General features: G+C 37.0%; 2 protein-coding genes across 3 annotated transcripts; one reads left to right on the forward strand and one right to left on the reverse strand.

The window, feature by feature from the left end:
* Positions 1 to 5,592: 5,592 nt before the first annotated feature.
* On the reverse strand, positions 5,593 to 9,398 carry LOC111946430 (guanine nucleotide-binding protein G(I)/G(S)/G(O) subunit gamma-T2-like). 2 transcript variants are annotated; one of them, XR_002872154.1, is made up of 4 exons: positions 9,336 to 9,398; positions 6,261 to 6,497; positions 6,067 to 6,155; positions 5,593 to 5,956 (listed from the first exon to the last, which is right to left on the reverse strand). XR_002872154.1 is itself a non-coding variant. In XM_023949643.1 (3 exons), the coding sequence occupies exons 2-3, from the start codon at positions 6,148 to 6,150 to the stop codon at positions 5,828 to 5,830; spliced, it is 213 nt and encodes a 70-aa protein (XP_023805411.1). In that variant the 5' UTR covers positions 6,151 to 6,155; positions 6,261 to 6,493; the 3' UTR covers positions 5,593 to 5,827. The 2 variants fall into 2 exon arrangements, 1 of the variants encoding a protein (XP_023805411.1); XM_023949643.1 differs by lacking the exon at positions 9,336 to 9,398 and having other exon boundaries at positions 6,261 to 6,493.
* A 453-nt stretch (positions 9,399 to 9,851) lies between these two features.
* tmem101 (transmembrane protein 101) lies at positions 9,852 to 14,552 on the forward strand. Its single transcript, XM_023949642.1, has 4 exons — positions 9,852 to 9,998; positions 11,144 to 11,324; positions 12,203 to 12,349; positions 12,922 to 14,552. The coding sequence occupies exons 1-4, from the start codon at positions 9,868 to 9,870 to the stop codon at positions 13,228 to 13,230; spliced, it is 768 nt and encodes a 255-aa protein (XP_023805410.1). The 5' UTR covers positions 9,852 to 9,867; the 3' UTR covers positions 13,231 to 14,552.
* Positions 14,553 to 14,704: the final 152 nt, after the last annotated feature.

A 14,704-nucleotide genomic window follows, 5' to 3' on the forward strand; every position in this document is an offset into this window, starting at 1 on the left:
GACTGAGTTCCAGCATTTCAGCTGAGATAGGGACCGGGCTTTGGTCACAGGGACTGAAGTAAATGAAGAACTGCAAACATCCACCATCTCACAGCACAGGTGTCTAACCTTTTAAAGCATGAAAGTTTAAGGTCACAAACACCCCGTCCAAGGCTGCAGCAATCATGTTTGTTGGTGTGTATCTTTCAGTTAAACGTCTGAATCAGCGAAATTTTGATAAAAGATGCCATGTAGATCCTCATAATGACATTGAAGGTATAGTTTTGCTATGACTGACCATGATATTAGGAACCAAGAACCTAACTTTGGTTCTTTCTTTTCACCCCAAGTTTTGAACATTTCAAGACCCACTCTAAGAAAATCGTGTTTTTGGGTCTTTTTACCATGTTCTTGTACCATTTTTTCTCATTTTTGGGGACATATATAGAGAAGCTCAAATTTACATTTCTGAGTATTCCTTTCGTTAAAACATTGTGAATCAAGAGCAGATACACAAAATGGCATTGGAAAGAGAGCGTATTTGTGACGTATAATCTACAATAGGCAGACCACAAGCTCGCTGGTCCATTCTGCTGCTTCCACTTGTGGAAGATTAGAGCCGTGTCGTCTTTGTTTTCCTCGTCCGAGATGGCATCTGGCTCAAACCTGTATGGCTGAATAGCTCCAACATTGCTCACCATTTTTGTTACACCGGTGATGTTAGTTAGGTTGGGATTGTTAGAGGCTGTAAGCTAGCAGGAGAGTACATAAAAAGAGGGATGATGGTAAGGGAGATGGGTTTACTCCACACCAACAGTCCTTCCCACAATTCAGAGGTGAATTTCTAATGAACCACTGCCGCTCTGCAGAAACTATCTCCAAGAAAATGACACAGGTGTTTTGATTTTGGCTTAAAAAAAGGGTGTAATCATGATTAAAAGACCCCTGGGAATGCTTTGAAAATAGACAAAAAGATGATCAGAGTAAGATTTTAAGTCAGCTGGAAGGGTGTCCATTTCCTCAGACCTAAAATACAAACATTTTGCTTGTAATACTTTAAAAACTAAACCTAGATGCCCTGACTTTGCAAAAGGAGTCACATTTGTAATGAAAGCCAAATCTGAACTCCAGTTTGCAAGAAAAGGAAACATTTTTACTCAATTCAGAATCCTGAGAATAACAAATTCTTTCAAATTGGATTTGATTTTCCCCCCCACATTTTAATGTCAAAAATCTGTAAAAAAAAAAAAAAAAAACCTGCCTCTCAGTTTTCTGTAAAGTCCCACCACATTTTGCGAAAACAGAATCTTAAAGGGCCTATATAATGCTTTTCATAAGCCTTTCAGAGTAAACTGCATATATATGAGAATACATTACCTTTGGCTCACAAATTTGTTCTTTTTCTACCCGAAAGTAAGACGACTTGATCACTGAGGCACCAGCTTTCCTTCCTTGTGGGTGCAGCCCATTTCATGATATCAACCTAGCGCCTGCCTCTGCAGCGTGTCTGTGTTTCACCAATGAAAACAAACAACATCCAAACTTTTGCAAAGATGGATGTGCATTTTGTGCATATAAAATAGAAGTGTTGATTTTGCATGATACAGGCCTTTTAAGAAAGTATGAAACCCTTGTTTGTATTTGTATTTATTTATTTAAGGGACAACGCATACAACAAATAGTGTAGAATACTGTAAAGGTAATGAGACACTGTAAATATGCAGGATTGTAGCCTAGGCTAATTTCCATCCTCTGTCCCGTTTCAATAAACAATGTCTTATTTTATGTCTTGCAAGTAAAATAATCTTAAGAAAAACTTTTAAAATGAAAAGTAATCACAGCTTAAGAAAACATTTCCAAGTGATTAAACATTTTTCTTAAAATAAGAATTGTTGGAAAGACCAGTTTTCGTACCCATTTGGCAGATTTCTTTTTTGCTTATCTTTAGAATTATTTTTCAGAGGGAGTATTATACATAAAGTGTCACTCTATGCGGATGATTTGTTGTTGTATATCTCTAATCCATCTATATCAATACCTAGACTACTCAACGTACTAGATCAATTAGGTCACATTTCTGGATATAAATTGAATTACACCAAAAGCTTGTTGTTTCCCATTAATAATATTGACAGTGATTTTTCCGCTTTCCCCTTCAAAGTAGAAAAAGATACATTTAAATACTTAGGAATAAACATCGCCCGCACAATGGGGGAACTACGAACTCGAAACTTTGAATCTTTGTTAGAACAGACATCACAAGACTTAAAAAAATGGTCCTCGTTACCAACCTCACTTGCAGGCAGGATAAATATTATTAAAATGTCCGTCTTACCAAAATTCTTATATACTTTTCAAATGATTCCTATTTTCATAACTAAATCCATCTTCAGAAACCTAGATCAAATGGTAGCAGCATTTATTTGAAATAAGTCAAATCCTAGAATGAAAAAGACCTATTTGGAGGTACCAAAGGACGCAGGAGGGCTAGGACTCCCAAATTTTATTCTCTATTACTGGGCAGCAAACATCACCAAATTATTGCATTGGAAGCATCTATATGAGACCAATGAAGGGGAAGTTTGGGCACAAATGGAACTGATGTCTAATCCAATACCACTGCTAACTTCTTCATCATCTCAAAATCGACCACAACAAAACATGAACCCGATTGTCAGAGCTTCTATCCAGATTTGGTTCCAGTTTAGGAAACATTTTGCACTTCAACAAGCCAGCGGATTTTTCCCCATTTCCTCTAATCCATTCTTCCTGCCCTCTGTCACAGATAATGCCTTTAAAAGCTGGCATGTCAAAGGTCTAAAATTCTTCTATCAACTTTTTTCGGACAATGGTTTCTGCGCATTTGATAGTCTAATCAGGGATTACAACATATCCGCCTCACACATGTTCAGATATTTACAAATACGTAGTTTTGCAAAGACCCTGTACTCTTCATTTCCCTATTTACCGCCTAAAAATGAAGTGGACACCCTTTTAGAATTAGATGCTTTCGGCAAGAAAAGAATTTCAAACATTTACAAACTTTTGCTGGATGTGAAACCTATTAAATGGATAAAAACCAAAACCAGATGGGAAAAAGATATTGGAGTCAATGTGTCGAAACAAGAGTGGAAATCCTGTCTGACTCGTATACAAAATACTTCACCGTCTCCATTATACAGGAGAGAGGCTAGCAAAGATTTTTCCAGGTGCCGATCCTGCCTGCCCGAGATGCAAACATGTACCAGCTACTGAAGGCCACATGATTTGGTCCTGCCCCAATCTACACAATTACTGGGGAAATATATTTCAGGTCCTGTCCCATATCTATGGAAAAGAACTGACACCTGACTTTCGGATTGGTATTTTTGGTATTATGACACCTCAACATAAAGCAAACAAATCTCAGGAAAATGCCATTGCATTTGCAACTCTACTCGCACGTAGATTGATTTTATTCCACTGGAAATCTGACAAAGCTCCGTCGGTTTCCCAATGGTTAAAAGAGTTACTTTCCTTCCTGCCTTTAGAGAAGCTCAGATACAGGGTAAAATCAACTCAACAAAAATTTTCGGTGACGTGGCACCCCCTTATTGAATATGTGAAAACATTTACTTTTGACGATTGAGGACTTGCATGTGGGAAATTGAGACTGTTATCAATCATCTCTCTTTTGTTTCTCTTAGTGTTCCTTCCTCTGTTTTTAGAGCCTAGGGCGGGTTGGGTGGGAGTTTTTTTTTTTTTTTTTTTTTTTTTCTTTTTGTTTGTTCTTGCTTATTTCTTAGTTATATTCTACTTTCTACCTGTTACCTGTTTATGTATGACAAAAAAATTTGTTTTGTTTTTGTTTCCAGTCTATATCTATAAATATGAGCCCAACAATACTGTAACAGGATACTGTGAATGAAAAAGCTGACAAATAAAGTTTGAAAAAAAAGAATCATTTTTCAAATTTTAAGAATTTGTCACCTATTGTAAGGGGCCTTTTTTGCAGTATGTCCTTTTTTTGCCCTTTAGATTGATTGTAAATTTCAACTGTTTTTGATGTGACAATCCCAGTTTCTTGTTGTTTCGTGGACTCTGTTCTTGGACTTTGCTTTGAAGTTGCAGTATTTCCTTTTTTCAGCTGACTTTGCAGAGCGCACAGATAACACAGACACGTCAGCCTAAAAATCATGTCATGTTGACATACTGCTTCTGACTGGAAAGGTTCCAACTGGACTTTTTTGATTATCTTATCTTTAATTTTCTAATAACATTGCTTTAGTTCTAGTTCTATTCTCTAAGCTGCTGTGAAGCTGTGGTCCATCTGTGGGCCCTCCTGATTGAGATTTGATTACGGAGCTTCTTAGGTTCTTCTTAACATTTCCAATCTCATTTGGGCTCTAATTGGATAACTTCAGATATCCCACTACCAAAACATGTCCAGATTACTCATTTTTGTTGAGAAAATTAAACTGGAAAAGTACTAAATGTCTTGAATGGCTAGAAACAAGGTTTTGAATCTTTTCAAGTATCAAACAGTTTGAAGTGCAATTGTTGATTCTAATCATGATTTAGTTCTCAAGCACACCTCAGTGCCATTAAATTGAATTTCAGGGTCATTATTGATTAATAAAGAAAATAAAATACTTTAATTTCTATGAGTTCCAAATTTATCCTCTAAACAGTTGAGAGAACCAGCTTTTGCATAAACTAGAAAGTTTAATAGTAGAAATGTATCATTTTGGAAGGTTTTGTACTATTTTTTAACGGACAAAAGAAGCATTTGCAAAAGAATTCTGCAGCTTCTGCACTCTACTCATGTCATTCAGCGACAAAGGAAAAGCCATTGTTTTCGTCATTCAAATCAAGTTTTAAATAAAGAGGAGTTCACCTTGATCCATCTATTCATCCATTTTCTAAACCCGTTTTATCCCTCACCGGGCTACTTGTGGGCGAAGGAAGGGTAAACCTTGGACAGGTTGCCAGTCTGTCGCAGGGCCGAGTTAACCCCTGAATAAATCCAAACTATTTGCAATTTTAGTCTTTCCGTTGTGTACAATGTTTGTATCAGGAGTACTTTTGCCTAAAGCCTAGTCCTGCCTCTAACAGTCAAGAAAACTTTTTTTTACATTAATTAATTAATTTATTCAATATAATTTACTTCACTTATAAATGGAAAAATATTTTACCTGTAGTGTCACTTTTATTTGAAATTCTCATGTTCCTTTCTGTGTTCCTTAACCCTCAGTAGCCTTTTTTCTTTTTAGTCTGTCACATTTTCAGTATCAAACGGAAAATCCCTTTATCTCAATTGCCTTTTTGCAATTTGCCAAACAAATTACAGGATTCCAAATGACGCTAATGGGATGGAAAGCTGAAAGCAGAAACAGAGATGAAGAGTAAAATGAGCTTAAAGACTTTGATACAGGAAGAGGCTCAAGCTCAAGAGGCCGACTGCGCTGCAGAACAGAAATCCTATTATGATTCGGACTAAGCAGGAGGTACAGCACCACTGCTGCCTTTTTTTCTCTGTTAAAGCAGGTGAATCAAAAAAATAGGTCAGAAATTTGTCAGAAAACACTTTGTACCTGTGCAGGTGTGCATCGGAAAAAAAAACACAGCTCAGTCTCAGTTTTAAGATTTAAACATCTATTTACTTTTAATTACAGTCAAACAGGTTTTTATTTATTTGAAATACATACTCATTGGTGGAAAAGTTCTTTCTGGAAGAATCATCACACTAGTTTTTCTACTGTACATTTTATCTACAAGTATTCAAGAGTTCTGCCATCCCAAAGCAACCAACTCTTCTTAAAAACGAAAAAAAAGACATATTTTTTACTTTTCCTTAGAAAGCAGTGTGCTATGTTATAGTGCAGCCTCCTTTGTCTCCCTTGTAGGGGTTCTTGTCATCCGGAACTCCTTTGATCAGCGGATCATTTGGCATCAATCCTTCCACGAAAGCAATTGTGTCCGCACAGTTTTTACTCACCTGTTCAGAGGGGAAAAAAATTTACTAAAAAATATGTTTTTTGATAATTACTTTCCCTTTTCATTCTAATCCTATAGGCCGAAGTAAATAAATAAATGCTATTTACTCACTGCTGATCTTGGTGTGTTAACTTCCTTCTTCAACTGGTCCAACTCCATTTTCAGGATTTCCTTATCTGACATATCCCGAGCCATCCTTGCTGCAACAGGAAGTTCATTTCTTTGTTTAAAATCTTGAAAACATACCCCCAAATAAAAAAGTACTGCATCCATCAAAGAGAAACATCTCAGCTGTTAGCATTTACCTGTTGAATGGCGGGATCCCCAACAATCAGAGAAATGTGTTGGCTCCTAAGAGCTCAGCATGAGTTGTGTGCTTTCCTCTGGTCTGGTCACTCCTGACCACTGATCGATCTACAGTGTAACACTGCTCCTGATCCAAGCTGATCCTCACTTGTGGCTTTTGAGCAAGGTCGCCACAGGATTGGACCTGATGTCACCAATCCGCCATGATGAGATTAAGCAACCAGCGGCTTTAAAGTCTGATCAGGAAAGAAGAAGATTCCTGCAATTTCTTCTCAGCAAATAGGACAAAGATAGTAGGTCCATTAAGATAATAGGTTTGTGGGCATGCATTTAAATGCTAAAATATCAACTCTTTGATCTTCTGTACCAGGTAGATTGTGTTATCAAATTTACTGAATGCAGAAAAATATATATTTTAGTACTTTTCTTTTTAATCTTGAAAATAGCATACCATGGCTGCTCACATTAGGAAAACTAGTTCCATTTTGACCCAATCTTTTACAAAAACACCCCTGAGAATGTAGTTTTGTGGGCATCTTCCATAGGATCTGACTTTTTCGATTGATTTTGATTTGTGTGCTGCTGTCAATTCTTGTTTCAATTTGATCATCCTTTTGAATAACAGCATGATTTTCCACATGTTTTGTAACATCCACCCTTTTCTCTTTTAAATCAGTACGGTGCATTCCTCTTCTGTAAGCGGTTTAAAAGTTCTCAAGTTCTACTTCACTGCTGATGTAATGTTTTTGGGTTGATGGGAAACACCACTTGTTCTCATAACATAGTATTTTTTCAGAATTAAAATGTTGATCTTGTATGGATAGATAGTTTTATTAGAGTGTATCAATGCTTGTACAGAGGTTGTGCAGCAGAATTTAACCCCTTCACGCCATATGTCACTAATTCGGAATGTACCATTAGGTCCAGGACTCCACTTGATTTGGCATCTTCTTGAACAGAAAAAAATAGAATCAGAAAATTGGACAAGGAGAAGGGTTATTTTCTAATAACTGGATAATTTCAACTGTAGTTTCACCTTTCGGTACTTTAACACATCTCACGTTCTTTAAAGGTCCAATAGGCCTACATTATTGCACATATGTACTTAATGTATGTAGAGAATGTGATTCTGTGAAAATGGGGGATTGTGGAAATTATTACCCACATGTGGAGAATGTTCATGTCAATATTGCCTTTACAAACATATTTGCTTAGCAAAAATGTATTTCAGGTACAACACCTACCTATTGCCTACTGAGGATGAGCATTATTATTTGGCTGGTAGTATTGGTGAATGAGTATTATATTTGAACAGTGGTATTAAAAGGAAACCATGGAAAACTTATTATGTAAAAAGGAGTAAAAGCTGTAAGACTTTGACTAAATGGTGTCAGTTACTTTCACATCACGTGACAATCCCTTCAACCCAAGGAAGTGAGAAAGCTGATTACCCTGTCTAACCAATGTCATTAAAAAAACACTTTCTAAAATAAAAACCCAAATAGTATTAAAAATTTGTTATTTAGGGGTCAAATTGTACATATTTCAGTCAGTTAGGTCACATAAGCAAATTGTGTATTTCTACCATGGATATTTTTTTTAGTAATCCTGAAAGCATTATTTATTTCATTTTTGCAAACCAACTCAGTTGATATTTTAGTCCACATTAAGAGAAAGCTGTGGTTATTGAAATTTGAACTGTGTGTATGTATGTGCGTGCGTGCGTGCGTGCGTGCGTGCGTGCGTGGATGGATGTACTTCTTTTCATAAAAGCCGGAAACAATCAAATCTTTAAAAATGAAAATGTGGTATTTCACTTAAACATCCTAATCAGAAATTGTGTTCTTGTACTCATCACCTCCATTTGACATTTGATGTTGGACATGACAAACAGGTAATCCTGAAGTGAACGTTTAGCAGGACTCACACTAAGCCATTTTCAGGATCTGGGTTAGCACTCACGATTAGCCTCGAACACGTCACTGGATTAACAGGCTTGGCTGTGCAGGTTTGTGAGTCAAACTCTTTGAGTTGGTTACAATTTACACCAAGACAGCACAATGACATATAGAAGCTTTGACCTTTTATAGTATATAATATCCAGGCATATCCTTTGCACAAACAACCCCTAGCAATTTAGAAAAGACAAATTACATTTAAAAAAAAGCCTATATTATTTTTAAAAGAGAAAACTGTGATAGAATAGCAAAATTGTGTATGGTTTATGCACAAACTATTTTTTAAAATTACTAATTTACAGTTTGTTTATTTTTTTAAGTATATAAATTGGACAAATGTGGAAGAGAAATGTAACAAATCCGATCTTCGTGTGTCAAACAAAATTTTGTTACAAAAAATATAGACATATCCAGTAAGTGGCACACTTGGCTCATTTGCTGATCTCAGCCAATAGAAAAAGCTTCTCTATTGTTACTGTCGGTTTTCTTCAAAATAAGAGACATGTGTGACAGTTTGATTTCAGATGATGTTGTGATTTGCAGAGTAGTGAACAGGTGGAGGTTTGCCCTGGAAAGGAGAGGACTGAAGGTTAGCCTCAGTAAGATAGAGCACATGTGTGTGAGTGAGAGGAACCCAAGTGGAAGAGTAAAGTTACTGGGAGAAGAAGGTGGAGGATTTTAGGATCAACAGTTAAGAGTAATAGAGAGAGTAAAGAAAAGAAGAAGTGGAGTAAAGGCAGGTTGGAATGGGTGGAAAAAAGTGTCAAGTGTGATAGAAAAGTTTCAGCTCAAGGAAAGATGTACAAAACTGCCATGTTGTTCGGCATAGAGACAGTGGCACTGAAGAAAAGACAGGAAGCAGAGCTGGAGGTAGCAGAGATGAAGATGCTGAGGTTCTCTAGGAGTGACCAGGATAGATAGGATCAGGAATGATGACATCAGAGGGACGGCACATGTTAGAGGTTTTGGAGCTAGTCAGAGAGGCCAGACTGAGATGGTTCAGACATGACCAGAAGACAGACAGTAAATCTATTGGTAGAAGGAGGCTGAGACAATATAGACAGTATATATCACTAGACAAAGTGGGTGTGACATCATCCATAGATATTGCCTTACCTCCAGCTCCAGGGAAATGAAGCTAATTCAGTCGCCAATTTTCCACGATATGGGCGCCGCCATTTGGAGCCAGTCCACAGTGATTGGTCCAAGTCGGTCTGAGTCCCTTTTCTAGGGCAACTACTGTCGTCAATCATGAGTAAGCTGGTTCAAAAGCAGCTGTTGAGAATCTGTCAATCAAATATTCAAGGTGGGCGCCAGCTGGTTCCACAATTCTATTACTGAGGCATCTGATGGGTCAGTTTATAACTTTAATAACGTGCGATAAAGAAAAATATCATAGCAAAAAATTTGAATTAGCAAGAAGGTATTAAGAAAAAGGTTTCAGAGCAAGAATGGTCATTCTGACTAATAGAAACACTGAGTAATAGCTTCTTCTTTTTTTTCCAAAATAGAAGTCTAGAAGAAGACGTGTGACTGAACTGAAAACAGCCAATGCATCCTCTTATTTTGAAACCTACAAAAATGACGTTTTCCGGATCCGGAAATCAACAACATCCAGCCTCTGTCGGCGGATACGACAGCTGCAACTATGGCCGGCCCTAGTAGGAAGCAGATGTTGCGGTTCCTTTCCCAGTTAGGGGCGTTCATTCTGACCCGGTTCGGGTTTTGGAACTGCTTTAGTATGCTGATGCTGTTTGCTGAAAGAGCGGACTCAAAAAGGTAAAACAATTTAACAAAAGTGCTACTAGCGCGACAGCACTGAGCTAACGTTAGCCAGGAAGTTCACTGTAACTGTTCAGATTCACTATAACTTCGAGGAATTTCCATGAAAACTATTATAATATCTTAGTTTCAGTGATTAAAAATGACAAATAAATAGTTCAGTACCGGCCGTAGTCTAAAGGCAGCTTCATTTTTTGTGTCAGTTTTTATGTGAAAGGTTTGTAGCAAAGAAAATTGAAGGTGTAGTCTAACTTCTCTCAGTAGTGGTGGGCTGGTTCAACTTGCACGCGCTTTATCCTGTAATTACAGAAAATGGATCTTATTTATAGAACCCACCTTTTTGAGTCATTTTAAACGTATGCTTATTTAATCACTGCTGTAATTATCCCTGCTCTTTTTAGCCTTCAGGGTTTGATTTTCTTTTTTTCTTTCTTCCTTTTTTTAAACAGAATTTTAATGTTTATTTACTGCATTATGTCTCCAACATGTTGCTTTTATCCAATAAAAAGTAAAGTGCAAGATTAAAAAAAAAAGTAAAATTTTTGGGGGGTTAGAGAATGTATAGTATTTTGCAGCTAACAGGTGTGTTTATAACATTTGAGTGTGTGTGTGGACAGGCCCCGCCCCTTTGAGATTTGTGTTCTATCTGTACCTTACCGTAGTGATAAACATCCAGTAGCTTGTTGCTTTATGCTGCTTCATGGTTTTACCCCCTTCCCCCCTCCTATGATCACCCTCCTATCCCCCCTCTCTAACATCCCTCTCTCTTCTTCCCTTCTTTCCTTTTCTGTCCAGTCCAACACAAAAGAATTTCAAAAATAATTAAAATGAATAAAGTCTGGCCTCGATTACAAAAGGGGTTTATTCAGACATACCTCTGTTTTGTCAGAAGATTCATAACCCCTGTTGTAAAAGTAAAATATGTCCAACACAAGAGGCCTTCAGCTCTCATCTGCCTGCCCAGCTGTTGGACAGGACAAGTAAAAAAAAAAGAATGTATAGTAATTAGTTTGGTTTGTGAAGGTGTTTTTATGAAAAAATTGTAATAAATTCTGTAACTACCCAAAATTAGGAGTGACTGCTGAATTTTGCTGTAACACTGAAAGACTGTGACTCTTTCTAATCTTTCTGTTGATTTTCAGAAAGCCAGACATCCATGTACCGTACCTGTATGTGGACATGGGGGTGGCAGTTCTCTGCGCCAGCTTCATGTCATTTGGCGTGAAGAGGAGGTGGTTTGCTTTAGCTTCTGCCCTGCAGCTAACCGTTAGCACCTACGCATCCTATGTTGGAGAGCAGGTTTATTATGGCGAGTGGCTTAAGGTGAGTGACACCCTTTGATATGCAGACGATCATTTAGCTGTAATTTGAGCTTGTATGAAATACAATGGCAACAGATGGAAAATCTAAATGTTTAAGTCTGATCAGAAGAAGAGAAGGGGAAAAAAATTGGTTTTATACGATGAGAGCCAACTTAAAACAGTCAAAGAAAAGGATGACATGTTCTTCCTTTAATCTTTTCTTAAACAGACTTATTTTAATATAAAAACAAATGAATATTTATTTAAATTCACTGGTGGCTCCATTCAGGCATCCGTACAGTGAATTATCCTACAATTCCCACAAGCAGTTTTCCTTCAGTTTTATGGCGATTGTCCCCCCAAACCGAACTGTCTGCTTTTATGTGGAAATGGGAACTGTAACATGGAAGCACTGGACAGTGCCCCCATGTGGTTGCAGTAAGGACTATACATGTATATAATTGTGTGCTTTAGTAAATCTTTGTTATAGTTCCCTCTCCAAATACAGATCATGGTTTTAAAAATGTTGTATTTATCAAACTTACTGTTATACTAATTTTAAAAAATTCTAAAAAACGTTTGTAAATACAAATTAACATATATTTACCCAACTAAACATGATTTTCAAACATTTTTTTATACGCATTGTCTTAATTTTGTAATAAAGCTGTAATTACATCAGTTAATACCCTTTTTTACCTCATGTCCAAACATTTTACAAGTTGTTTTTTCCATTACCAAAAATGAAAAGGTGTAAATATTTTGTTAAATCCTAAAACTGTATTGTTAGTTAAAACTTCATGGCAAACCTGGCCTACGGATGTTTACATGAAGACACTAGGAGAAGACAAAAAGAACAATTGAGCTTAGATTCTAACAGTGTGAACTCTGGTCCTGCAGGTACGAATGTACTCCAGAGCTCTGGCCATCATTGGAGGCTTTTTGATTCTGGCCAGCGGCGCGGGGGAGATATACAGACAAAAATCCCGCAGCAGATCTCTGCAGTCCACTGGACAGATTTTCCTTGGAATCTATCTAATCTGCATGGTAAGACAGAAACAGAAAAAAGGTGGCTTTTGAATCATTTTGTTAAAGACCCACTCCGACGAAAACCGTGTTTTTGGTGTTTTCAGCATGTTTTTGTGGCGTTTTTCTCTTGATGAAGACACATAGACATGCACATTTACGATTAATTTTCTTTATGATTATTGTTTATTCAAATCCTGAATCAGGAGCAGACGAATAAATGCAGTTTGAAAAATTTGTAATGTGGAAAATAAACTGGTAGGCCCACAAGCTTCCTGCTCTGAGCTCTCCGCAGTGGGATGGGAAGGGGGGCGGGGTTTCTCCACGCCAACATCCCATCCATAACTCAGATATGAATTTCTAATGAACTCCTGCCACTCTGACGAAACTGTGTCCTAGAAAACGACACAGGTTTCTTGAATTTTGGCTAAAAACTGATAGGTTAATAATTAAAAGACCAGTGGGAACACTTTACAATAGATCAAAAGATGATCAGAGTGGGACTTTAAAGTGGTTTAAATAAACAACTAGAAACTTCACACTAAAAAACATTTGTCAACTCAAACCCCTGCATTAACACTTTTCTCCACTAGGTGTACTCCCTGCAGCACAGCAAAGAGGACAGGCAAGCCTATCTGAGCCATATTGTTGGAGGAGAGATCACTCTGATGCTGCTGGAGGTGCTGTTCGGTGTGCTCGCCTTGGCGTTCCTCTCGGGCTGGTACATCCGCCTGGCCGCTCAGATCCTCGCCACCGTCCTTCCTTTAGTGATCCTGTTCATCGACGGGAACATTGGGTACTGGCACCACAATAGCAAAGTGGAGTTCTGGAACCAGATGAAGCTGATTGGTCACAACGTGGGCATTTTGGGCGCTTTGCTGATCCTGGCTACTGATGGTTAAAGCTTCAGGCCTTTATGGACTTCTAGAGATTTTGATGTTTGCTCAAGGTGAGATTATTATGGCCTTTTTTTGGTCCCAACCTGTACTTGAAGCTGCACTCGCATGGTGACACCTCAGGACTCTCTGAGTGGAGCCAGTCGGACATCCTGCTGGGATTGTTTTTATCCATCTGATAATGTTGCTTTTCCAAGGAAACACACGTTTTGTTTTTGTTTGTTTACTAGCCATTTCTTCGGATTCAGGTTTACATTTTTTAAGCGACACAACACTTGACAGTTTGCAGAAGAAGAATGCAGGAAATTTCACCCCAGTAAAAGTATTCAGAACTTGGTTGGTAGCGCATTTTTAAAACTTTCACAAAAAAAGGAAAATGTTGTTGCACTGCTCTTTTTTATTTGTTAATAAACATTTCAGAAGTGTGGGTTTATACGTCTTAAAGAGACATTTTTTTTTATGTTCTTTGTGAAATATGAGTTACACATTATTTGTGGGGGTAAAAGTGTATAGTTATTTAAAAATAATGAAATATCCATAAAAATCCTTCATTTGATGGAAATTTACTGAGAAAAGAGAAAGTTTACACCAGAGTCGCATATTGTTCATATTGTTGAATTAATTTTATTTTGTTATTAGACATTTGATTTGATCAAACCGGTTGGACAAGATAAATCACCAAGCTGATGCTTTATAGGGTTAAATATATTTTTTAAAGGCTTGATTTTATGAAAAGACTGTGGAAACAAGGGAAATTTTTTAAAAATATTTTACTCAAGTACTGTCTTCTTTTGACTAAAGGTTGTATAGAATATCGTTCTTAGGCTTATTCTCCAGGTTATTGGTGTGATTAAACACGTTTTTTTGCATTATTGTATCCATAACATTTAATTTTTGATTTTTTTTCCTAAATGCCTTTGCTCTGGTAAAAGTATATAATTGTTGGTTTTTTATTGTTAATGTGCTGCTGGAAAAAAAACTGCATTGTTAAATTTGATCTGGGGCTTTATTCATGGATTTCTTAAATCAAAAAAGTAGAATTTGAGGCAAATGTGAAGAAAATGTTTTCAATTCTCTGTACTCAAACAAAATGTCTTATTTTACACAACAGCTCTATAGTTTTTATATAAATGCTAACAATAATAATAGCAACTAATAATGTGGAATAGGCTTCATGAAAATATATTAAAAAGGTATTTTTATTATACTTATGGGGACTGTTAAATGTAAATCTGCTGTCATCTTTATAAAAGTGAAAATAAATATGAAAATAAATTACTATCCTGTAATCAAAAAGTCAATTATCAATAAAGAGTGGTTTAGATTAATCCCCCGTGTTTAAATTATATTTCATATTTTTGCTTCTTTTACGGGTAGTGTAACCCTTGTGCTATCCTGGGCACTTTTCCATTGGGAGTTGGGTCATCTAGACCCACTAGACAGTGCTCTGAACCTTTTTTCTTAAATGATTTGTGATCTT

Source organism: Oryzias latipes, chromosome 19, assembly GCF_002234675.1.
Source record: "Oryzias latipes chromosome 19, ASM223467v1".
NCBI classification, from domain to species: Eukaryota; Metazoa; Chordata; class Actinopteri; order Beloniformes; family Adrianichthyidae; genus Oryzias; species Oryzias latipes.